This window comes from Anarrhichthys ocellatus, unplaced genomic scaffold (genome assembly GCF_004355925.1).
Source record: "Anarrhichthys ocellatus isolate YVR2014 unplaced genomic scaffold, GSC_Weel_1.0 scaffold9, whole genome shotgun sequence".
NCBI lineage: Eukaryota > Metazoa > Chordata > Actinopteri > Perciformes > Anarhichadidae > Anarrhichthys > Anarrhichthys ocellatus.
This window is the reverse complement of record NW_022280039.1, coordinates 306,574-334,128: the sequence shown is the minus strand read 5'-3', so window position 1 is coordinate 334,128 and position 27,555 is coordinate 306,574. Positions and strand designations below refer to the sequence as shown.

The 27,555-nt window shown below is 41.0% G+C and overlaps 1 protein-coding gene across 1 annotated transcript; it reads right to left on the bottom strand.

The window, feature by feature from the left end:
- Positions 1–339: 339 nt before the first annotated feature.
- sv2ca (synaptic vesicle glycoprotein 2Ca) lies at positions 340–27,555 on the bottom strand. Its single transcript, XM_031849184.1, has 13 exons — positions 27,299–27,555; positions 21,057–21,857; positions 11,606–11,786; positions 10,265–10,416; positions 6,012–6,145; positions 5,433–5,522; positions 4,893–5,003; positions 4,650–4,738; positions 4,110–4,274; positions 3,892–4,025; positions 3,217–3,423; positions 2,826–2,985; positions 340–2,651 (listed from the first exon to the last, which is right to left on the bottom strand). The coding sequence occupies exons 2-13, from the start codon at positions 21,640–21,642 to the stop codon at positions 2,468–2,470; spliced, it is 2,193 nt and encodes a 730-aa protein (XP_031705044.1). The 5' UTR covers positions 21,643–21,857; positions 27,299–27,555; the 3' UTR covers positions 340–2,467.

Below are 27,555 nucleotides of genomic sequence, written 5' to 3'. Positions count from 1 at the left end.
CTTATCGCTTGGACAAAGCAGGAGACACATGAGTCGATCAAGGAGCTTATAACCAGAAGTTCACCGATATCAGCTTTGATATGTACATTATTTACACTCGTATACGTAGGCCCACACACACACATCCAGTACTCTCTCTTACACACACACACACGCACACACACACACACACACGTTAATACAGTACATAAGCAATACCCCAAATACCTCAAACATAACCGGTAGTGTAATTTCCCTCCAATACGACATATCAATCCTTCTAATATCCTTGCAGACGTAGTGTTAGATTGACACTGGGCAAAGTCATGACTTTTTATATCAGTGCATTTAGAATTAGTATGTTATGTGTTATACTTTTGTTAAATCATATGCTCAAAATGTATCTGTTGTGCAATAGCAGCACACGTCATAATGTTTTTCCAACTGATTTTACAAAATCTGAGAACATGTTGGGTACACTGAAATGGACGCACATGTACAGTACCATTTTGGAAGTCTTTTTTTGTTGTTGTTTTTGTCAAGTAGCCTTGAAAGAGCCAACTGCAGTGCAAGGGCATACTACCTCTACGCTGCGATCACAGACACCACAAATACAGAGAAGCAGGAGGACACCAGCTGTTAGCCACAAAAAACTGAGACTGAGAGCAACTGAATTGTTCTGTTATATCTGAAAAATGTCAAAAATCAATTATATCAGTTACAATTTTAGAGGTATTTTAGCACTTTGAAAAGAGCAAAGTGATGTTATGATTATTATGTTAAGCAGAATGCAATGAGGTCCCAATGTTGAGTAACAAGATACGTAACTAGTACAAGGTAGGTCATGTTTTCAAGTGTGAGATTTTAGACAAAACTGTTGGTAAGTCACAACAAATGACAAAACTCAAATTCATCATCCGGTTTTCTATTTGTTTCACAACTTGAAATGAAAAAAACATGCATATTTTCATAATGTCACCAATAAGCCCTCAAAAAGAGGTGCTACTTAATTATTTATTTGTTATTAATTTGAAGTTACGATCGCTAACATACACCATTTGATCCAACGTTGTTATGATTCATTGTTACCTATTGGAACTCATTTTTTTCTGAGTCGGAGGAGGCTTATCTCACCAAAGTAAAAGATGTAATGAGATATCTGACAAAAGATATCAGGTGGTTTGACAAAAAAAAAGGAATTCCCAACCTATTAAGATACTGGCCATATTATCTCACATCTCTACTCTACACACACACAAAAAGGGCATGAATATTTCATCTATTTACTTCCTATTCAGTTTCTGTCTGTTTCTTATGACCTTTGGACACCACTGCATGACTGCTCCAGTTAAGGAGAGGCACATTTAAAAAAGGCCATTCAGTAATTTTAAAAGGAAGCAGCATGACATGTCACTATCAACGCTACTGCCACAAGGGAGATCCAACACAAAGCTAAATCAGAAGGAGAGCTCATCAGCGAGCCTTTGCACAATAATACAATACATGGATGGAGACCTGGAGTAACAACATTTGGATAAAACGAATAAGTCATCATTCCAACTTCCACAAAACACAAAACAATATGCAGAAAATACATAGCAGCCTCAGATTCAACATACCATACAATTACTGGTACAAGAAAATACAGTTTTTTTTAAATGGCCTTTTTGATTTTTGGTCGGGTAATGCAAAGGGCTTGGCCTCATACGTGAATTATCTATGTTGAAAAGGTTGAAGATGTCTAAGCAAATGTCATGTTGAGCAAAATACAGCATTTTGTGTGTCCAGTATGATGCAAGTGTAGAAAAAAAAGTGTAGGTAGATGTGAGTACCAGTCTATTTCAAGACGTGTATTTGCACATTAAGTATATCTATTTGTGATTTTTGTTTTATGTGTTGATGTCCATGTTGCCTTTCTGCACACTGTCTACAACATGTCCTGTGTACGTGAGTCTTGTGGGCAAGCCAGCTGTCATACAGCTGTGTCGTGTGCCCGCTCTATCTGATCATCTATTCCCTACGTTGTCACACAGAAGGTTGGCTGTGCTCATTACAGCTTGTTTTTCACTTTCCTCCCCATCTGGCTTGTCTTAATAAGACTGTATCAATATTAAAAGCCTTGAGCTCTAACTATGCAGGGACTCCACTCAAACTTATGGCTACAGCTGGAAGAGGCAACCAGTCACTGAACAAAACTCCACCAAAGTCTCAGTACTAAAACATGTGCAAACTCTCAGCTCTGTCATGTGAGATCTCCAGACAGTACATTCACAAAAAGGCTGAGCTTATTATTGAATAACGAGGAATCTAATGATTTGGATTTGTATGACACAATTAAAACACACTGTGAGAAAGGTGGATTGCTATCCAGCTTTACCTAAGGTACATTAGCAAATGTGATGAAGATATGTGTGAACCAAGCCATTTGCACTCCTTGCTCAACACTCCCTGGGCTTCCTCTCAGATTTACCCAGGTTTTATCCAGGTGTTACATAAGGACATTCGCCCTGGTGTCAGGCAACCGCAGTGCAACCAGGCCTCCCCCGACGAGCACAGACGAGGCCATGAGGATGGGGATGACCTTTGTGATGCCAACAAGAGAGCCAAAAAACAGGTTTCCCAAGACTGCAGCCAGCTTACACAGAGCGTTGCAGAACCCAAAGCCTGTTCCTCTGGGGAGAGAAGAATCAGGGACAGGAGGAGGTAAAAGGTGAGGAGAGAGTGTTAGAGTTGACTGAATTACCCCTGTGTTTTATGTGTATCTCTGTCCACTATATGTAGATCCAGTAACAAGTCTAAACAACTATGTAATCCAGTATGTACTCATCCATTGATTGCCTTCTCACCTCCTGACAGTAGGGAATGACTCAGTCGTGACCACATCAAGGGAATTCCAGGCAGAGATGCTCAGACCGTTGTAAAGGCACAACATAAAAATCATCATGGACTCACTGGTGCCAAACCACAAAAAGAAACAGCTGATGCCTGAGAGGACCATGGAGCCACCTGATGTACATACAAACACACACACAGAGCACAAGAGAAGGAGCAAGAGTTAGTACAAGTGACATTCATTCGATTAATGTTCAACTGAATTATAGGGCCTAATCAAAATCGCCTCTCATACTCAGTGATGGATGCCACACCCATACCATTAATCATCCTACAGTCAATGTGGAAACCAATTAATCAAGTGCACACACAAACATGAACCTCCCTCTTGACCTCCATTCTTACCTAACATGGACAGACGCCCAATTTTGTCCATGAGAAGGGCGGAAACAATGTTGCCGGGCAGAACAGCCAGGGTCCCCAGGAAGTTGATGAAGTATACCCAGTAGGCACTGTAGTCATCATCAAACGTCATCTGGCATCCTTTCTTATTGTGGGTGAATGTGCTGTTGATCACCTCTGTTCCATCTATCAACTTGGATTCATCAATATCTGCCCAAAGAATGCAAAAAAAGAGTCACAATGCAGTACGTTGTTGACTTGTCTCAAAGCTGTTTGAAAATTGTATTGTGACACTATAACTATAACAAAAAAAACTATCATAACCTGAACCGCCTTTAAGATTTCAGTCATATGCTGTTAAGTTGTATTCCAGTTTGTTCCCAACATCTCCTTACCTGTATTCCTTTTCTTTGTTTGCTTTTAATTCAGTTATTTTTTTTTTTTTCATTGTTTGTATGTTTTATTTTGCCTAATTTTCCTATAGTTGCAATAATATATGAAAGAGTAATTATGAGAAAGGTCTGTGGTGTAAAAACAAAATATATTGTTTAAATACTAAATAGTAAAAACTAATGGAAACTTGAACATTTTCTTTTTCACTATGACGACATTATTACCTGATGAATCTTTAAATCAGAAATGACAAAACATAAAGTCGATAGAATCCTGGAATCTCACCTGTGTTAAAGAAGAGAGCATCAATAAAAGTACAGTTACGGAAGACGGATCCCACCGATGTGACATCATCAAAGTAGCAGTTACGAAAGGTAGAGTCAATGAAGGCGACGGACCTCAGCTTCATATTGATGAATCTGAAGAAACACAGTTACATTCTGCTTTAAATATTATATTGTATAATATTCCATCCATCCGTCCACTAAGTTGACTTGTCCTACCGGTCGTTGATGAAGAGGCCGTTTTTGTGTATCTGGTTCTCCAGGGTGAAGTTGAAGGTGAAGTCTTCAATGCGTTCATTGTTGTGTACCTTAACTTTGGATGCATAGTCATCTGCCTGAAGGTGTTTGATGACATCAGGGAACCAGACTGACAGGCCATAATACCTGCAACCAGATGGATTCAGTAATATTAGGATCACAAATCGAAACACAACATGGACAGATACCTTTTCACTCAGTCAGACACAGAAGACCAGGAGACACTTGTGGTTTCTGTTTGATTTTAAAGAGTGTTTTAAGGGTGTTTTTTAATCTCTGGCTGCTTTCACTCCTATCTCTTCTCTCCCTGAGACACCAATGGCCAGTATTGATCCCCTGTGATTGATTTTGAGGCCGTGCGACTTCTGCACTGCAGAAAAACCAAGATGACAGAAATGTAATTTGTCCACAAGCCTGACTGCCTTGTGCTATTGTCTGACCAGAAAAATTAGACGCTGTTCGGTCTTTCTGTGACACAATTGACATCAGGAGGAAGCTCACCCGAACGACAGCGTGAACCACACTATGGCTAGTCGTATCATGTTTTCTCGCATAGGGTAGTTGAAGCACTTCAAGAGATTCAGATAGATCTAAAGAGAGATAACAGACTTATTACACTCCATGTGATAAAAAGACAAATTTGGGATTGAAGCAGTGGACAGAAATTCGTAATAAGAAAGAAAATGACCGGCTAGCAAAAAAAGCTGCTTTCTGCCACAATCAAATTAAGAGACAAACATTTACCCCATGTATTTCAGACTTTATCCGAAAGAAAAACTTGGAAACTCGGTTGCCAGACTCTGACTCCATTTCCACCAGTTCATCCAGTTGTTTGGGTATCTTGATCCTGTTTACCTGAGTAAGTAATGAAGAAATAGCACGACAATCTCAATATAATGGGTGCATTCAACATTCATAAATGTGACTGTGATTACGTAAGCAATATCATGATGTTACTTGTATTATGGTTTTTCACGTATCTTTAGTGTTTCAGAAATTGAAAGCATGACTACTGTGATAAAAATCGATGTAAACAGTGTGTACTACAGATGATGATCAATCCAAGAAACGTGTTGACTAAGAGGCTTTCCCACAAGTGCAGCTCACGAAGCAAATAAGCCTGAACGACACAAAACAGCTTTCAGAACCTTCATAACTCAGATATGATCCTGCGCCGTAAAAGCGTTAAAACCTGTCCCAGCGGTGGGAGAATATAAGCCTCTTTGCTTCCTTAAGCATCAGGAAACCCAGCCAAGACAGCATACAGCAGAAACAAACACTCACGGTGAAGACTTTCTCCGGTTGCCCACGCGCTCTCATGTTGGTGTCGTGGATCTGTTTGAGGATCATCCAGGCTTCATCGTGCTTCCCCACCTGACAGGAGGGAAAGTAAGAGAAAGAGAGAAGATAATTCATTGGAGCGGCACTGGTCTCGCTTACTTACGGACAGCAACACATCCACTATCGTATAAACTGTACATTAATATATTCCTTTCATTTTTCTAAGATGGGACAAAATGACGAAAGCCATGACAACAGTGACTCATTTTACTTCAAAAGGGTAATTATCCTGCAGCAGCAAACCTACTGTCACGGAGCTCCAGGCTTCTATTTTGGAAGCATGAGGCCTCCTCCAAGAGTTTTGGATGACTCACGCTGTTTAGTCTGATTAAACATCTGTTGGGAAATGTCCAAGTACTCTCAATTTGCCTGATGTATTATTCTAGAGTTGTAAAAACTGATAAGCAAGGACAGTGGGTGACAATGACACAGCACCACGAGGCAGCATTGTTGAAGATTGCTGATTCATGAGGGATCAAAACTGTTAGTTTCTAAAGCAACAATTAGGGAAAATAGCCTTACCTCAAGATAGAACCTGGGACTTTCGGGCATGAAGGTAAGTGCCACCACAGCACACACACAGGGCAGGGCACAGACGACCACAAACACCCTCCAGCTGTGAAACTGGTACGCTGAACCCATACTGAAACTCCAACCTGTAAACGGTGGCATACAACACCAATGACAATCAGATGGATGACATGGCAGAATAAAAAGTAAACACATTTAAATACTTGGGCGAAAACACGACAAGTGCTTCATTTACATTATCTTGCAAACAATGTTCCAATAGTGGGTAACATTATATTGAATGTCAATACACTGTAAATAATATGTTGTATAAGTCTGACGTATTCCTATTGAGTGGTGTGTTTTTTTAATTTGGCTTCTCCCTGTTAGGCATATTGTCCTGATTCTCTAATGATAATTGTCTCATATTATCGGAAAGCTCACAAAGCCAGACGCTTTTTTTAAGCTCACATATGCTGCTAATTGGTTTTTACTGCAACATTATATGGGGCTACTTTCTACCTTTTTGTCTAATTTATTATTCCGAGTTAACAGTCCGACTTAAAGCCCTATTTAATTTACATTATTTGCTCTCTCTCTCTTATATGGTATTACATCTTTTTGCTAATAAATATATATGTTGATATATCTTGGTGCTTTATAATAATGTAAAACATTCAAGTGATCCTGAAAATAATTGTTTCTTTGCCAACAAAATCACTGTTAACCTTTCTCGTCTTGGTTCTCGGACCAGACCACAATGCCAATTGATAAATTATACACTAATGCCAAAGTGCATCATTTGAAGCCAGCAGGTGGCTATTTAAGCAACGTTCAGCTCATAGGGACATAATAAAAGAAAATATGATAACTTAAGTCTCATTGCTTTGAAGAAGCAGTGAGTGACTAAATAATATTAAGTGCTGTGTACTGTGTTTCCTTATCAGATGGGGCCACTTGGATCTGAGAGGCTGATTCAAAATGTGACATGTGTGAAACTCATACTGTGAACACAAAGGGGCTGTAAATAAAGGATGGCTGTTAAATGAGAGCGCTACGCGGCCGGAGTAGAGTGGTGTGTGAGCTCAGAGATGAATGGCTCTGCAGAGGGGGCTGAGAGGAGTGCACAGGGACGGGTTAATTGAATGTGTAGGAAAAGAATTGAGTGTTTTCTGCTAAGTTAAATCTTGTTGCACCTGATCTCAGCCCGCAATCACTTTCCCAGACTCATTAATCATTGTAAAATGACGCACACACACACACACATATACACGCACCCAGAGACTTTAACACTCTCACAAAAGGGGGAGATGCACACATATACACGTGTACACAAAAAAAGCACCAAAATTAATCCCATGAATTACCATATTCAGATGACACGGCTAACATGCTGCCATAATGATAAACTCCCACCCACACATACACATGAGTAAATATACAGGCAAAATTACACAACATATGTTTTCCTTTTCCTCATGCAAAAAGACACTGAATGATTTTACAAACCATTCAGTGGAGAAAGGAGAGCAGAATATTACATAAAGACAATTTAGAGTTAGACATAATGAAAGACTTAAATTGTATCTGTTATTGTGAAGTTGCACAAACACACAAACAACCATATTCATGGTTCTTTCATTTTCCCTAAAGAGGGTCTTAAATTCAAAGTATTGTTGTAATTTAAATTTGTGGGAGAAAATATGTTCTCTCCAACTATGGAGTTATTGTGTGTATTGTGTACAGTTTGTTAAAAGTTACATAAAGGAATTCTCGTGATGGTAACTCAGAAGAACTTCAGTGTAATGCCACGTTCAAATTTGTATCTGTGCTCTCTTTGACTTCATTTTTTTATTTTTTTTTTGGGAGGAAGCACAGCAAGGGGTTGCCAGTCGTGACCTCCCACGTTTCTCTACAGATTGTGCTTCATGGAGATGCCGCTCCAAAGGGAAAAGCACCATTATCCATCAACAGGCGTAGGAGGGGAGTCAGGGGCGGGGAGGGGGTTAACGCTAATGGTTATGCCAGAAAAAAGCTACTTGGAATTAATCTCACAGCACATTCAAATCCAGCTTTCAAAGCAATGCATATCAACTGCTAAAAACCACTATTTTAAAATGGGGGTGGGTGTCTTATAAGTGGCATAAATGCATCCTATGAGACCAGAGAGATGAAAACGTCTCAGTAAAAAGCAGTAAAATCATAAACACAAAAAAAAAACTGCAAAAGGAAATAAGCAATGACCACCACTCTCATGGTGTCTTTTGTTGGGCAGAAGGAGTAATGACTTTTGTAGACAACGTCCTGCCTGTGTGTATTACTTTCTCTAAAGCCTTTTATTTATTTCCGTCTCTCTCCGTGCGTGTGTGTGCTTGAGTGTGTGTATGTCTGGAGTGACTCAGAGTGAGAGAGAGAGAAGTAAAGAGAGAAAGAGACAGAAAGAGACAGAGTAACAGAGAAAGAAAGGGAAGGAGTTGTTCAGCAGTGATTGCCTTTTCTACAAAAATGAAGCGTGGATTCCTGCCCCTCAGGGTTACTGTTTCACCATGCCATTGGAAATCTCATTACAGGGATTATGTACATAATTGACTAAATCTATGGATGACTGACTCAGCGGTGCTGCTATACTCCCGGGCCTAGATAGATAGATAGATAGATAGATAGATAGATAGATAGATAGATAGATAGATAGATAGATAGATGTGGGTATTTAATCTGTAGATCTGAGCAGTGTCTAATGAGGTTACTCTCATGTGGTGGGCTTTCTTGGCAGCAAGTAGAGTCCTCAAACTCCCCCATCAGAAATGATGAGGATCTGTGCCGACAGACCTCCTTCAGGGCCCCAGCTGTGAGTCTGGCAGGGGGCTTTTGGGAGACATTAGGAGTCAGCGAGTGGAGAAGATAAATGAGAGCCCTAATGGTGTATTAAACACCAGTTTTGAGGCACTTGTATCATAACCCATCACTGATACCTTTACGTCTTTGTTGAAAGACATCAAGTTATCTCTGCAGGTGACATTTTGGCCAACATATCGTAGGGCTGTTGGTTACTGCCACTGCAACACTTAGGGAAAACATAAAATCCACTGGTGAGTGCTGGAGTATGTATGCAAGACACGTAGTTCCCTCTGAGAGAAAGAGAGGCGGAGTGGTAGTGAGTGTCATAGAGAATAAGAGCAAAGTAAGACCACTACCATCCCTTCAATACGATATCAGCAGATCTGACAGCTGAGTTTCCTTGTTAAGACTTGTTCGGGTTTCAGAGGGTTGTATGAGTCCTTCACCGGTGTGCTTCTGTACAGCCATGTGAGCTTTCTGTATCTTTGCAAGTAACATGTAAGAAAACTGAGACGTCATTTATCGTATGTGAATGTGTTAATTAACCCAGATGTGAATGTGTTAACCCAGATGACCTCTTACAATGTCAGATATTATTCTCTGTAATTTCGCTTCAAGAAGACCTACGTATATGTGGCTGCAGCCCAGTAAAACATCATCCAACTTACAGCAACACACACACACACACTGTCTCTCCCACAATGACGTCACAGGTTGGCTACAGCATGGTCTGGCCATAAATCACCTCTAGCTGTAGCTTTGTCCTATTAGAGCAAGGAGAAAAACCTAATTATGCTTGATCAAGAAGAACACTTTGCGGAGACAGAGAACGGAGAGAGAGGAGAGGTAATAAAAGGAAGGACAGAGTTAGACAGAGAGATGGGCTGAGTACAAAACAGAAGGACCGGGGGTGGGGAGGCAGTAAAAGGAAGGGACAGGAGGTTAAAAAAGCAGGGTGATAGTGAAAAGAATACGAGTAGAAGAAGAGGAGAGGAAGAAAGCTTGTTCCCTTCTTTTTGTTTCTGTAAGTGCAGCTGATACCTAATGTGGTATTGTCATAAATCACAGCTTTCGCTCCCCCACAGGCCCACCCTCACCCTATCAGCTTGCTTCTGCTCTATGGTATCCATGCATACTTTAATCTCTTAACCTCTGCCTCACACAGCCTGCAGCCACTCAGAGCAGTTAGGCGATTGATTCCCGTGGCAGGGAAAACTAGCACCTTAACCGACAGCCAGACAGTAACCTGTAGTCAACCAATAAAGCTAAGCATATATTCACATAGCCAAGCTGGCAAAAATGTATCCTGTTACAGCCTTCAATGGATATATCTTTTATACAACTCAAAATTGGCCTTTTCTCTTTAGGAAGCACAATCCCAAGCAAGATGGGTGTACATCACAATATTGTCGAACTGATAAACTCACCATAGTGTGGTATGATGGCCCAAGCCATAGCAGATGCATAGATCTCTCCAATCATCCAGAACATACACAACCAGCTGAGGTGTTCTCCTCTTTTCTCCCTGGACAACACCTCTGCAAAGAAGGAGAAAACAATGGGCACAGCACCTCCTATCCTGAAAGAACCAGAGAGAATGAGAAAGTTAGTGGGACAGAGGCAGAAACCAGGACAGAAGCACAACTTTATTAATCCTTGTGTTTTACATATTTCATGTAGTTGCAGCCATGATTGCTTTTAAATCTTAATCCCTCAGTGTGTGGCCTGTTTTTCTTCCTTCAGGTCAAGAAGAGCAAGTCAAACATTGCCAAAGAAATTTAAATTTGATTAAATAAAAAAGAATAAAATACTTTATTCCGTCTTTAAAGTGACTTTTGGATTGTTTTTCATTGAACTGCAGGTTCATTGCTTATACATCAAAGAAAGTAAGAAAAGTAAGAAAAAATAAGCACAACTAAGCATATTTTTTCTCACCAACTACATACAAAAAATAACAGTTTAGCATAATTCAGAGGCACAGGTCGCATTGGCATCTTGGACAGCCTTTTCAATTACTCTGGATGTCTCTGGGGATAGTGGTGCAGAGGCAATTACGGAATTAGCTCTTAAAGGAACAGTAACACTGTCAAAGAAGAGGATGTAATAAATCACTGTCTACACACCATGTTCTGTAGTAAGAGGCTGACACACAATCTGTCTCTGGTAGAGTTTTCATTTTCACACACTCTCAAACACACTCTTGTTTTAAGAAATTCTAAGATTGCAAGAATGCATATTGAAGTGTTCTTTATGGAGTGAGAATGTCACTGGCAATAACGTCTTAGACACAGACCGTCAATGGGTTTTACTGCTCTGTATTGCAGCATTAGGAGAAAATTATATTTAGAGGGACAGATGTAAACCCTCTATGGTAAAAGAGTGAGAACCTACAAAGTTGTTGTGCAGCAGCAGAGAAAACAGCTTTACGTAATCATTACAGGAAATTTATTTCATCTGTTTTCAACAACTTCAACAATTCCTTTGTGTAAGTCAACAAAGGGAGTAATAATTAGGAAAGACAGAGACATACGGAAACATTCCTCAAATAGATGTAGCCTCACAGATAATGATTGTTTACTCTCACTGATTCAGCCCTTATGCACACCTTGACTTTGGACATTTTCTGCACATGTTCAGATAGTGTGACTATTCTGTTGCCAAAAAAAGGAGATTTTGAGGTGCCATAGTGACTTTTCACAAATCATTTATACGGACGGCTTGGCGTCCTCGTCAGTCCCCGGAATGACCTCGAACTTTACCAGACTTACCCGAAGCCTGCAAAGAGACGGCAAAGGAGGAAGAGGCCGTATCCCTGGACAAAAGATGACAGGAAGGCGAAGAAGCCGTTTGTGGACATGCAAATAAGGAGGCACTGTCTGCGACCCACTTTGTCAGACATGCCTCCCCAGAAAAACGCTCCAACCATCATCCCCAAGTAAACAACACTGCCTGGAAAGAGAAGGAGAGAGAAGGATCTGATTTTTGTTCACCATAATATACAATACATTACCTCACATCTCTCATATGTTTGTATGAGGTTGTATGTTTTGTTATCTGTGACCACAACAACATTTTGGAAGATTATCTCATTGGTCACCTAATGGAGATGATTTTAGTGCCAGCCCTCTCATCAGGTTTTATCTGTAAGGGAACAAATGAGTCACCTCCCGCAATCTTATTTTCACACATAATTTGCTATATTATCCTCGCAAACCTGCAATAATAGATTTTTTGGCCGAGCAGCGGAAACAAGCTGTGAACACATGTTATCAACTTAACAAACTTCACTTGGCAAACAGTTGCCTCTGAAAACATCCAGCAGATACGGAGCATAATTTAGAGTCGTGTCACTGGTGACCACCAGACACAAGTCTAATATTCACTCTCCTTTTAGCTCTGTTCATGTCTCCACTAACTTCTGTTAAGTGCTGAGCAGATGGTGTACAGTGGGTTTTATTAAGAGCTATTTGCTGAACATAACTGTCCACTGTGGCCGAAAAAACAATGTGAATGAACCTAAATAGTAAAGTTATACAATGACCAATTGTACGCTATAAAGCTCCGTAGAGCTGAGGGGAACTGCAGAGTCTGTGAGCTTGTCACTACCAGCAACACCTTTCACATATACAAGTGGTCATATGTCCATTGTTAATATAAAAATATTGATTACAGACGCTTTAACATGTTAATATAGTAACAGACTTGCACTCCAGAGAGATCTCTAAAGAGTTCTCTGCTGCAGCTTCTATTCTTAACAAAGCATTTCAGCCAAAGAACAACCTTGTCTAACGACACAGTGGCAAGGCCATCAAAAAACAACACACTGTCCCTCCCTGCTCATGGTTTGAACTGATGACCTTCACAGATTTTAGTTTTTTACTCTCATGATATTGCCATTCACCAAGAACATCATTCTTATTTAAGTGCAGTGGAATGACATTTTTCAAAGCCACTCGACACAGACTCTCAGCCAAGGAGAGTTTTAGGAATCGAGTCCTCTAAATGTGCCTCCGCTGGCAAATGGTGAAGTGTCAAATTAAAATATGGAGCCAAATTAAGCTTGCGCCTCCAAGGAAGTTATGTTGAATGACTGACTGACATATGGAATGTTAAACTTGATAGATGATCACGCCGTTTTGAAAAGGGTAAAAAATAGACTGCTGTTAGATGCAAATGCTGACATCACTCAAAATGTTTTATAGTTAAACACTTGGGGAATGCATGTGTTTAACTATAAAACATTTTGGTCAAATATTATTTGGTATATTACAGGTATAGTTTCAAAAACAAAGCAATAGTGTTCCTGCTATCGTAAAACTTGGTTCACTGACTGATGGCAATGAACCTGACAGCCTATTTGAAAACCCTCAGACCCAGTAACTCACTCGAACGTTGATAAGTAAATACAGTGTGTTAAAGACTGAAAACAGGCTCTGATCAATGGGGAGACAAATGTGAACAGTAATGCGGGGTGACTTTACAAAGGGGCCTTCTGCTCTCTTTTAATCTCTCTCATCACTAACGGGATCAATGCTCCAACAAAACAACATCGACTTCCCTCACTGATCATCATGATTCTGCTCTGGAGAGTGGAGCCTATTATACCTGCTTTAGGCTACATCGTATGTGGCATGGTGTGGTTAGCAGCCTCCGTGGACATGCAGTGTGTGCCGCAAAGAGCAACTCCAACTGGATTTGTCTCCATTTAGAAATACATTTTTTGAGGTTTGTGTTCCAGGTTAAAAACCCAAGAATAGTTTTAATATCAGATAATATTACAGTAATGTCTTGTCTTCCTCCATATTCAGACATATGCAGACACGTAAACCTGACTTAGAGAGGATACTTGTATTCCTAATTCCACCCACAAAAAAGAGAATGTGAAAGTTGAAGTCATATATGGAGTGATATGACTCGGCCGTATAGGGACTCTTTGTTCATCCCATTACAATAATCTTAATGCATTTCCTTTCTGTAATGTCTGCAATCAGGTCTCTTCTGCTCTGCTGTGAGCAGATATCTGTTTGACTCTCTCGCTTCAGGGGTCAAACCTCGTCTATCTGTCACATTTGGCAGCCATCTAGATACTCGCCTGAAGGGACCATAAATTCAATTCTGAATTTAACGGTCTTCAGTCTATGCACAGTTTACTTTTGCTTCATTAATAAGGAGAGGCTAGATGTATGGTGCATAGGGAAACACCCGCTGGCCAACCATTTAATTGTCATGCATTCAAACAACCAGAGGCCTTTTTATTTAGCACTCCACTTTCATACAAACAATAAAGGTTTATTCTTTTATGTTTTAGAGATACTAGCACAAAACAGACAAAAGAGAAATAACCTCTGATCTCTGTTACTTTAATGTCCTTAAAAAAAGCAATAAAACTGTTGACTAAGGAGTACATCCCTCACAGGACAGTCGATTACATAATGAATTTATTGATGTTCCGTCCGACTTGCTGCACGATATCTCTGGGTATGATGTCAGCAGTGCCCGCTCCAGGAAAGTGGAAAGTAGTGTACTGAAGGGTAATATAATCCCAAAATAGCACAGCCATTATGAGGTCTGTCTCATCAACAAAAGACAGTTTGGGTGGCAATAACCTGTCATGTCAGAAAATGATGCTACATATGTCTTCTGCCCCAAGAGGGATTTCTATATGATTTTATTATGAGTCACACTTCACCTTCAGTGTGATGTCATAGTGATAGAGTCACATTTTCTGTAGCTCTTGGAGTCGAACCAAGCAGTTAATATACTGCAGCAAAATCGTAGGTTGAAAAGCCCTTCACAGGAACGGACACACTGATGAGACATTCTTTACAAACCTATCTATCAGAATGCTAATTGTAGTTAGCAGTTGAGTTTTGCTGTCCTTTCTCAGACCATGGTATTATCATTTTTACACATCAACAAAAATCTCACTACATAGTAAAATATACGTGTCTGGGATGATGCCCTCAGTACAGTGCTCAACACACTGCAAATTAATAAAACATATGCAAATAGACACAATACAAGCAAATGAAGAAACATATTGTGAACAGTTGTGTTCAGTAATCCACATCAATTCAACAGTATAACCTACATCACCCGTGAAATGTCTCCACATTTCATTAGACTGATGCTCAGGCTACAGTAGATCAGTATGAACACACTGGAATTGATACCGTTGGACCACAAGGTTTCAACCAGTGTATCATTTAATATAACCCCTTCTCTGAGTGTTATCACTCAGTACTGTCTTAAAATTGATTTAGTGGGACTATACGTGAAGGTCCTTTCTTAGGCTTGTGGATTAAGAAGAAGGATACCCTCAATATACTTGAAACTGCAGAGAAATGAAATATAAAGGCTTTATACAGGAGAAATGTTCACTTTCTGAAGAACTGATAGGACACGTCAGAAGCAAAACTCCTTCAATGGATGTCAACTGGTTCAGACATTTCACCGTAGTGTGAAAAGCAGCTGAATGCTGGACTTGATGACCTATAGACTCTGAGCACCATCAGAAAATGACAGTGTGTCAGGAGACCTCTCAGGAAGAAGCAAAAGGTTTTGCCCCGTGACACTCCGTTGATATGTCAAAACACATCTCCCGGAATGGTTAATATTCAGCAAAATCACAGGCTCACAAATTCTAAGGAACAAGACATGTAGAGTAAAACACTGCCAACATCAATGTAAGGGAGAGGCTCAGCTATCATACACACACGCACACACACAGACAAACAAACACACAAAACCAAGGAGTAAATCTAATTCACAGGTTAAAATATTACAATCTCTTTTGGAGTAAAACAGCAACTGGTTAACTAGATGAAGGAGGGGAGATAAAAAAAAATGAAAATGTATACAGGAGCAAGCACAAATGCAAGCAGAGGAAATATGTGAGCAGCAGATGAAAGAGCAAAAGCAATGAAGGGTGGGGGCGGGGTGACAAAAGAGAGAAAAAGGTAATGAGGGAGGAGAGTTCAGTAATTGCAAGACAGGGTGAGAGAATGAGAGGGAAGAGGGGAGGAAAGGGAAGGCCCTGGTGTAGTGTTTTCTGTCCTTTCACATCCAGAGGAGTCCCCTGAGAGCCGTGGGAGCGCTGAGCTGCATCACGACCTCTTCTCTGATTTCATGCTTTGATGCTCTTCGCTCATAGCGCTACAAACTGCTTCGGCATCGCGCAAAACACCCGTCCTGTTTTATTCATAATGATGATACTATCACAGCATGCCTGGTGCGCGCTACAACAACGCTGTGGTGCCTCTCCCAGTTAGATATTTTCCTTCACCTTCTCTCTATTTCTGTCTTTCTCTCAATCTCTTCATCGCTACTTTGATCTTATTTTCCTCCTTCTCTCGTCCCTTAGCTCTTCTCTCCTTTTGTGCCTCTCTTTCCAACCTTTCCTCCATTTCTCTTTCTCACAGCTTGTGTCCACTCCCATTGCTTTCCAATTTCTTGGATCGCTTCTCACTTCCCTTCCTCATTTCTCCTCTCCTTCTCCCCTCTCCACTCCTGTTCCCCTCTCTTCCCCTCTGTGCATCCCTCTCATTTATTTGCCTTAGTTTCCTCTTTGCTTCACTGTCATCAGCTTCTTTACACTGAGCAGCGTGTAATCACATTTGTACTACATCGTGTCAGTTTGATCGGATTTATGCCTCCGTCTTCTGCCACCTCCGCAGAAAAAGAGATTGAAGCTTTTTGTCATATTTAAGTCATATCAGTGGGAGCAGGATTTCAATGAAATCTATATGAAAGTAACCTATTGTGGGGCTCAGAGTGCAGGGTTTAAAATGACTCACTCAGCATCAGTAATGATACAACCATCATTACACTAAAGACTGGATAATTCCCATGAAATATAGTGATGCTATGAACCTCTGATAAGAGCGAGCAGTTAGGGTTTACTTCTGGCTGATATTGCTGGTGGCAGCAGGTTTGGTCCATACACACTCACACACACACCCTCAGTCCTGTCATCCCCCCAACCAATCCCCACACACACACACATCTTCACAACCTCTACACAAGTAGTGTAATCTCTGCAGTGACGTTGCAATCTTACTGCAGTTTAGCCATGCTCAGCTGCCCCGGATCCACGCAGCCCCACACAGCCTGTCAGCTGGTTCAAACAGGCAGGGAGTAAGAGGGGGAACAACGGGTGAAGAATAGAGACAAAGAGGGAGATGCACTGTGAAGATGGACCTTGAGAGGAGACAGAGAGTGAAGCTGGTGACACAAGGAAGCCCAAGAAAGAAGGGAAAAGGTATAAGAGATCGGAGGACAGGGAAGTAAGGAAAAGAAGATTAAGTAGAGCGGAAACAAGAAAGGAGGGGGAAAGTATCGATGGCAGAGAGGGAGAGATGGATGGTTAAATGAAAACGAGGAGAGCCGAGTTGAGAGAGTCAGAGAGAGAAATGAGGGGAGTCTTCAGCAGAGAAAGGACAGCCTAAGAGAACAAATAAGTAATGATAGGGTGATGCGTTCCCATTGTCTGTTGTGGCTGAGATGATAGCTGAGCCTCTCCCTCACATTGTTGGTGTACTGAATACCACTAATCTCCCACCCCTTCGCTCCCATCCACCCACACCGCTCACCCCATCACTCCTCTCTAACTTGGCAATTTCTCTGCTTCAAAGCTGTCCCTCCTTCTCTCCTCTCCCCTGTTCATCACACGTATTGCATCTCCCAGTGCTTGTTTTCCTTCCTGCTTCATTCCTATGTCGTCCTCTCTTATAAAAAATATTTTTACAGTATTTCAAATCTCCCTACCACAACTCTCCATCCTTCATTCTCAAGAGGCATCAAAGATCCCAGCGAGATTGGGATATTGGTAGGACTAAAAGGAATTCTCTAATCTAATCAGCATTTTAGTCATCCATCCAATTCAGGCCTTTGTGTTACTCGAACTGCATTATCCCCTTACACTCCGCTCAGTCCGTGCAGCTCGCCCCTGTCTCTGCCTGTAAGTGTAATGGAGCTACACAATGCAACAATGAATGGAGTCCAACACAGGTGGAACTAACCAAACACCAAATAGCTATTTTCGAAACTGTAATTAAAATGTTTTTAAAATTCTCCCAAAAAATATAATTTATCTTAAGGTAAAACTAATTTGACAACTATTTTGGGGGGATTATGATTGTTTATTGCCTGTTATTCCTATAAAATGGCCAGTTCCACTTTACAGACATCATTGGCCATACAGTCAACCTGGTGCTTCCTCTAAAACGCTTGGAATCACCATCTACTTTAGTCAGTTCAATTACATGAACACAAGAAACAGGGTTACACTTTTTCACACAATTAAGTTTATAAAAGTGGTTACGATAAGGCTTTTTATTGTGTAATCCATCCTGGAAAACATTTTTTCTCTAATCCCAAAATCGCATTTCTTGTATAGCTACTGTACATGATGTTTAAGAAACCAGGTTACAGCAGCAAGTAGATTGCAACCCGATTACTCAAGTACATGTAAACACACTAAGGTGTAACGCAGGTGGAAAAATCTTCCTTCCAAGATCATAACAACTTATGTGCAGCTACAACCAACCAGCAGGTGTCCCTACTGCAGCCGCAACAAGGAATTGATCCCTAACTGGCTTCTTACATGCTAAACCTGCCAATTGTGGTAATTTGAACACACAACCAAGCCATGTGAAATATTGCTGAAACTGTACCCTGGTTATATGAAACATAAACAGTACATGAAAAATTAGACCATCCTAATCAAATTCATCCACAGACTGCACTTCAAGGTAATGAAATATTGCAATGGAACCTGAAAAACACCAACTCACTTCATTTTGTTGGCTTTAATCAAGAGTTATTTGTCTGGAAAACTCTAAATGGATACCAACAAGGTCATAGTAATCATGTAGGCTATGCTCACGCACACACACGCACACACACACACACACACACACCAATGATGTTCATCTCAACTGGGAGGAGCCTCAGGGCAATCAGTAGGAGAAAGGAGAGTAGAATGGGGGGAGGACGGGAGAAGAAGAGAGAGGCACATAGAGAATGGAGGGTGGGAGAGGGGAACAGAGGGTGAGGTTGAAGTCACGAACAAGGAGAAGCAGAGCGTGGAGCGTGAATGCCTGTAGGACTTTGCTTGGTGAAAGAGGAAGAAAAGAGTTTACATGGGTACTTGGAAAAAGACAGAAATATGAAGGTAAAACATCTTGAGAGGATTTTACAGTGACAACCCCCCGTAGAGCAACGAACTCTTGTATCCGATAAAAACTATGATAATGTAAAAGTACGGTGAAAAGATTTTATGCATGACAGGGTGTTTCTTATTTCGGATGTTGACCAACTGTTTCACCCACAACCTCCACTCTCCAAAAACTCTGCTGTATCAATTTTGCATCATATGTTGTGGAGCAGCTGATATATTGTCATGTCTCACCGTGGCAGTTAGTGTCTAAAGGCTGTGTGCCTGAATTAATGTCCTCGCCACTCTGGTACTGACACAGTGAGTCAGCCCCTGTATACAGCTCTCTGGTGATGGATTATACACCTGCAGCCATAGGGACTGCTGGGACTCCTGCTCAACACACAGAGCGCACAGGGAATACTAGCTACTCTCTTAATTCTGACACAGAGACCGAAACACATAGGATAAAGTGGGACAGTACGAACACACAAAACTAATCTTATCTTTAAAGACAAACAATATTGCACAGAAAGTAGCGTGACCCTTCCTTTAGTCCACTAAATACTAATTCAAACCATGATTTTCATATGTAGTATACTTACACACACAAATTGTTTGCATTTTGGATGTAGTTTTGTCTGAATTATTCAGTTATAGTGGAACTGAAATTGATTGAAATTGAAATTATTTTTAAATTCAGTATGTACAATGTCTTAATATTTCACCTGTTACCACCTGGTGGTCAGACTGCCACAAAAAAGAACTCCTCTGCTCGCCATAAACATGTTTTAGCTGGTGTTGCTATTAATCCTGCTTAGTTATCCATCATACTGATTAGAAAATGTCCTATGATTAGGTTGTTTCCTTGGGAATAACAAGGCCCTAAAATCTATGTGACACTTTTAACAGCATGGGGACCATCGATTAGTAAGTTAAAGGTGTACTCCATTGATTCAGTCCCCGTGTTCCACAAAGTTATTACACTAAACACAAAAGTATTTGCAGCAGAGGTCGAGATGTCCTGACTTTAAGGCCCTAGCATGGATTAAGCGGCAAAAACAAATTATCCTACATTTCCCACAATGCAATGTGTAAACCAACATCTTTCAAATTCCGCACCAGCAGCGTGGACTATCTGGTAAAATCATTTTATATAAAACCAAACCCTGATAACATCAGAAAAACATCATCAAGGTTATTTTCTCCTCCAGAGGCACAGAAGACAGTGGAGTGCCCCTTCTTTATTTTAGTTCATGTTGTAAATATACCCATTCCTTTTCCATATCAAAGTTGCATTGTAAAAGAGTATTGCAGGAAGTTGTCCAATAACCCAGAAATAAGTCAGCATTTTTGCACTTCTGGTGCCCTTGTCTCGAAGTCAATGTTTTTTTTTAATGGGTTTATGTTTAGATGCATACAGTCTGTGTTTCACACAAGCTGAATAGATTTTAACATTTTGTACTGAGATATAAAATAAGTCGGAAATACTTTCATGTATTTTGACTGACAAGTGGCTAAATGAGACTTCAAAATGTCATCACACCCATATATCCGTCTTTATAGCCTTATTGTGTATATAAACGCTCATGCAATCGTGGTTTAGTTTGTTTATAGCCCAACATTAGATTTTACTTCTGACTACTTAACTCTTCAAAAAACACTTTTATGGTTGTGAAGATTATCTTGCCGAACAAAACGTGCCAGTATTATAAACTACCATTTGTCACAGAGCTTATTATTAAAAACGGGGCAAAAATACCATTGGCTTTTAGTCGTGGGAACCAGTGCAATGCTAACTTCCAGGTTTGGCCTACAAATGTCATTATTTATCCCTGCAGCACTATATATTGTAAGTATGAAGTGTTTGGGCACTTTTTTGTCCCACAATGCAATATACAGTATATGAAAGAATATAGAATCAAGCCATTGGAAAACACTAATTAAAGTAATGAAGATTAATCAAACCATTTAAATAAAATAGGAAGGATTGAATATTTCCCTGTTAGCACATGTAGATGCATGCACACTCTGCAATACTCAAGACATGAAGGGTCCCTTACCTAGCCATCCCGAGCTGGAGTTGGGCACACACATGTCTGTCTCTGCGCTGGGCAGCACAAAGCCCACCACGAACACCTCCACCCCATCGGACATGAGTGCCAGCCCGAGCACCAGGAACAGCTGCCACTGGAATCTCCCATGACCACACTCCTGGATGATCAGCTCGTACTGTTGGGCCAGCTCCTCCTCGTCCGCCTGTCTCTCCTGCTCCAGTCCCTTACGGTCCCTTGTTGCATCTGACATCGGTTGCCCCAGTGCCACTTGGCCCTCCTTTTGCTTGCTATCTCCTGCCGAGGGGATCCCCTGGTACTCGCCCTCATATATCTCATCCTCATCATCGTGGCCTTCTGTTGCATCGCTGGAGCCCTCCTCGTTGTCTCCGTCCGGCCTCGGAGGGTTCCGGTAGAAATCCTCATCTTCGTCCCCCTCATCCTGGAATCGGCTGTAGTTGTGGTGGGATGTGTACTCATCTGTGGCGCGGTCCACCACCTTGTTGACTTTCTTAGTTGCATGCCGCTTGGCCTCCTTGACCATGTCCTTGGCCCCCTTAGCCAGGGAAGTCCTGTTATTGTAAGTGTCCTCCATTCTGGCTCCACCAGTAGGTCTTCACGGGGGTTCAGAGGATACTTAGAAGTAGAAGAAAGAGGGGCAAGAGGGGCAAGAGGGGTGCCGTACACTGACGGGGGAATTGCAGAAATGGTGAGATCAGTGGGTCTTGAGATGCAGCAGGGAAGAAAACTCTTGAGTCAGCTGTCACCACAGGAGATAAACCACAATGACGGTGGCAATCATCGGCCAGGCTGAGAGGGATGGGGGAAGAGTATACGAGACAGACAGATAAAGAAGAGAGAGAACAAGAAGGAGGAAGGGAAAGGGAGAGAAAAGAGGGAGATGTTCATCAGATACTGCTCATAACTCATCTCTCCCATTCTATATTCATAACTATCCCAGACTAACAGGTGACACCCCATAAACAGCACATGCCCTCTTTAATCATTCCCTCCCAGGTTTTTTAATCATTTGGAGTGATGTGAGAAAAAAGGGTTTTGCTGTATAGCATTCAGTTTTTATTTTAAATGAATATTACATTTTCACGGGCGTTTTATGTTTCATAAGTTAGACTTAGTGTTTTAGAGGTTAGTATTTTATACAGTGATGCTGAAACTGCTGACTCATGATCAGCTCTGTGGAGCAGAGGCTAATAAACAAGGCTCTGCCTGAAATCAATTTGCCCCCAATAAAGAGCTGGTTTATTATAATGGAGTGACGATCCAACCAGAACAGCACTGTCATATTTAATCCGTTCAAAGAAAGGAGGTAAGGAGAAATGGTCACGAGTGGATATGTAGATAAATGCACACTCAGACACAGACTCTTCGTAGAAACCACCACATATGCAATAGCTGTTCTCCAAGGCCTCTGAGTTTGTGTAGGCAGGTGTTCAACACACAAAATGAGTCACACGTACTTGTAAGAAGCACACATAAATAAATACAGAGAAACTCCCTCACACACTTAAACATGCCATGCACATATGTGAGTGTGCGCTCACAGCATGGATGGGGAAGCCCTTTGCTATCTTGGCAGGCCAGTGCTGATGGGAGGGAGACCTCAGAATAGCAGTAGGACAAATGATGTAACATGGTTTCATGTGAGTGTCAGAACTGCGATTCACAGTTCATCATCGCATTGCCTCCACATGCTCACTCTGGCTTGGTTATTCTAAAGTGTGTCATAAGACAGAGACACAACCATTATTAAAACACACTAAAGATGATGAGGAATGTAGTCAGATAAATGAGAGGAATCCTAATTTAACTATGTCAAACATTTCAAGACAAGATAAAGTAAATACTTAAAGTAGGGTATAGATGGTCATAGATGTCCAGTGTGTGTGTGTATGTGTGTGTGTGTGTGTGTGTGTGTGCGTGTGTGTGTGGTCAGAGCTGTCCAGTGTGTGCGGTTCCCGTGTGTCTAGGAGCTGCTCACCACAGCCTCTAATGAACACTGAAGCCTTGTCAGGAGGACACAAATCACAGGGCCGGCTCCAGCTCCCATAATGCAATTTTACTAGGCAAAATGACACTGCTGATTCAAGGTGACTCTCTTAATCCCTTTTGGCTCATTGGGTGACTTCTGGGGTTATGAGCACACCCTTTTACACATGGACTGATCTTTGTTTAATACCTTAATTGACACCGGTGGTGCCTAAGACACCCTTTACTCCTAAGGATGATTAATAAAGACTGCTTATTAGAAATCTGTTTGTTTCCTTTGTCCAAATGCAATTGCTCATTGCTGAGGTGCACATTACAAGAGGTTAACTTATGATTAGTGGCATGATTTTTTCTTTTTTTCTCTTGGCCCTGTACAACAATATCTACTGCATAAGATTGCTATCGTGCATTAATCCAAGATACATATTGTAGGATTTCTCAAAACAGTTCTTCTTGAGCGTGGAACATTGTAGCTTCTTGTTATGTGAGGAACTCATCCATTGACTGCATCTTTGAAAAAAAAATGTTTTTAATGCTAACACCCTGCTAGTAGCATAGCAGAGTTCAGTGGTGTCAATTAACTAATGCTATTTATTGTCTCAGGATCAGGTCATGTTAGCTATCACACATCATTTTTCTTTAAAATGAGCAGACACACATACACATCGGCAAAAGAGGATACATCCTGCCTGTCAGAGAATCAATAGAGTGTATGTTGAGTCACTGTCACTGGTGATGAAGCTCAGAGGACACCCGAGCACACAGACAACCAACCTCACCTGACTGCAGCTGACGAGGGCAATGGGAGCATTCACAACCAAACTGGGTAACCACCATCACTGCCAAACAAGCCAATCTCTGTTTTATTCCATGATGTCTCAAAGCCACTCCACTTCTACTGCAGCTTCTTTATTTTTTGCTTCCCATTCAGGCTTCCTCTTCAGCTTCCACTAATGCATGTTTGTCAGAAAATCGTAATTTTTCCATTTAAAACCCTATGTACACTTTTAAAACCATAACCAGTTGTAAATCCAGCATTCATAAGTACATATATGTATCATCTTTACCTCATTGCCTATGTTCAATTCACACCATCATTACTTCGCTTCATGGCAACCACACAACCACACTTGTATATTTCTAGTGATAACGAACCAACATTGTGACAAGTATATGTATTGAAGCATAAGGAAGCTGCATACACTGTCCTGCAGGGCATAGCTGAGAGTTGATATAGTGCGTTGCTGTGACCCATGTGAAGATGGCTGAAAATAGGCCTTGCTCTGGCAACAACCCTGTCTGCATGATGGATAGCGGCCCTGTTTTCCTTCAACCTCTTTAGAATATTAAAAAAACACGAGATCAAGTATCATTTGGCCCCTAATGCATGAATGAACATGAAGACAAATGAAGAGATTAGAGTTGCACAGACGTTTTGGCCATGCATCCAACTCAGGAAAAGTAATTTGGGAGAAGTTAAATGCTTAATGTTAATATCCAGAGTATGTGTGTTTGACCTGCTCAGCCCATTTCAACTCACTCTTTCATTGCTTATCATGAACTCATTAGCCAAAAGTGGCACAGTAATAAAGCTGTTAATGACCTTTTTGAAAGAAAAAAAACATTGTGATAATGACAGTGGTTATGAACACCCTCAGTCTGAAGAATGTAAACCGTAACTGTAATTATCAGCATAGTAAAGACTTTGTACAAGCAATACACTTTGTCAAAAGGATGGATGTCATTGTTTTTGGCAATCTACCTTGAGTCCAGCAGTCACCAAACAGATTGCTATGGGCCAGCAGGTTGTTAGAATAGGAAGTAAACAATCAATGCTGGTCCTAGAATTTCAGGTTTCTTGACCCTTAAATGCTGAAGGAGACAAATACTTTATATTTTTCATGAGAACTTGAAGGAAAATCGATAGCGCCTTTTTGGCTGAGTGCAGTCCTGTAGTCCAGACCTCGATCCCTACACAATAAAAAAAAAATGAATGATGCAAAATAATGAGAGCAGCTGAGGGCTTGTGTCAGTGTCCTTCCTTTCAATGACATGCGCAAGCACAGTGGCTTGGCGGCTGGTTTGTTCTATTAGCATCAGAAAGAGCAGGTCCAATCTCTTAAGTGGGCAGAGCCGCATGTAATCCCATAAAAACGGGAACCCGTGACCTCATCTGGAAGGCAGAGGCACAACCAGCCCGGGACGTCTTCCGTTAGGAAATTTCATCAAGCACTGATGCCATTACTGACTGAGTGGTGGTGCAGGGAGAGGATGGGTGAGAGGTGGGGGGTATGAGAAGTATAGAATAAATGGAGGCAGGGCAAAAGAATGTCAAAAGAGAGGACAAAATTAGTTGCTTCTGCAAATGGAGACTAGAATATAATGATTTCCAAAAATCTTTCAAAGCACACAAACCGTTAGAGCTCCACCACCCGTGACAAAAACTTCAAAGCAAAGCTGATTGCACATCATGCTAATGTTACATCATTCAGATTCATAAAACAGCTACAGCAAGCTGGCGTCTGCCTTTCCTACCTTGAGGAGCTAGCATTGTTAATATTGACTTTAGTCACTTCTATGCACATCCTATAGCCAAGGAAAAGGGAATTCCCCTGTTTGTATTAATATTGTCACTATCCAAACATAGATTGAAATAATAAAGGACACAGAATCTGGATACTGGATACTGGATCCATTGAAATCATGAAAAGGCTGGTGTCTATTTGATCTTCTTGGTAAACATATGGTCTCCCTGCCTTGCCAGACCTCACTGCTGACAGAATACAGGGCCTACAGATACAAAACACAATGTGCCACCACCACAGTCTGGTGCAGACCTTACCCCTTGTGTTGCAATGACGCAATAACACCGATTAGGCAAGGCGTGCAAGGTGCGGCACATTTTGTCAAAAATTGTGCCTGCAGTTCCCAAATTCTGGCAGACATGAGGATGACAAGAAGGTTCTTGAATGCAATGTTAACTATAATTTTGGATTTAACTTGCCCCTAATCTGTTAATTCCCTATTTGCCTGTGCATGTCAACAAAATGTGCAGACAGAATCTTTTTCTGAAGCTCTTATATTCTGTACATTGTCACTGGAACAGCATACTTTGTACTTTACTGTGAAACAATAGAATATAAATTGTCATCCTCTCAGAATAGCCTGTGTGCTGCATAAACTTTAGGAAAACTAACAAAATTCCAGATCAGTGGATGCTCGAGATGGAGATGTTATTGAATGCAAATAAGAGGCATTCTGAATTCCAATAAGATTCTTGTTTACGGTGGCAGAAGAAAACTAGAAATCAATGAGAAGTGAGCCAAAGGAATGGATTCTGCAACCTGCAATCACTTACAAGACTTTTTCATTGGGTCGCATTCAGTGTTAACACAGCAGGACTACTACAGCAGTCTTCAGATTGCAAACAAAGCACTTCGCCACAGATTTCCAGTTCAACGGCTGTGTGCCTGTCAATCGCTCACTGCCTCGTGAGGTGCAATTCACGGATGAGTCAGTTGCCTGCTCCGGCATCCTCTCCTCTTTTTGGCGCCAGTACAGAGTGCTTTAACTGCCCCAGGGCAGGTGGCTGGATTGCACTACATGCACAGTCCTCAGCCAACAACCTGAAACTCTGCCAAGGATTTCACTACACATCCTTGTTGATAAAAAGTAAACTATGAGCTTCAATCAGTGATCATCATACACAAAATAACCACTTAAAGGTTACAGTTCAAGTAAGAAAATGCATTGATGGACCATATTCATGTAGCCTGTAGCTCACTATGTTAAACCCAGATGTACATAAATAATTCAGAGAAGCGTGTTACCCTTAAATACTGAATGAATTAAATTCCACAATATAAAAGGTAGCCTAAGGAAACTGGAACTGAAACATGTATTAGTAATATAAGGCAATTATTGTGCCTGCTTTCACTTAATCATGCCAATTTCTCTACTTTTGCAGGAGGAAAATAGTGCACCCTCAGAAAAAACAAAATGCCTGGAAACCATCCCAACTTTTAACAAATGATACACAAACTCGTGAATAAATAATGATGTGTCCCAGTTTCACTCATGTTAGTTGGATATAGCCTATTATTGGAAATACATGAACAACATGACTTGTAAGTCCTAAGACAGCTAATCACAAAATACTTTACTGAAAATAAAAAAAAATTCTAACTCGGAGGTGTTACAAAGTCAGCATGTTTCAGGGGAAAAGTAGTAATTAGGCTACTTACCGTCATTTATGGCGAGCAGAGTGAACTGGGCTGATAGTTACCCATTGCATCAGACTCCACTTTCGCTTTAGGGGAAAAAAAATCTTGTGTTGGTTTTTTTTTTACTGTAGAATAGGATCAGAGGTAATTGCCAGCGCACGACAGTGAGTTTGTTTTTTCGATGCAGTCCTCCGTCGCTGCAGTACTCCAGGAAAGGAGAGAGCGAAAGAGAGAGAGACGGTGGTGGGAGGGAGGAAGAGAGGGAGGGAGGGAGAGAG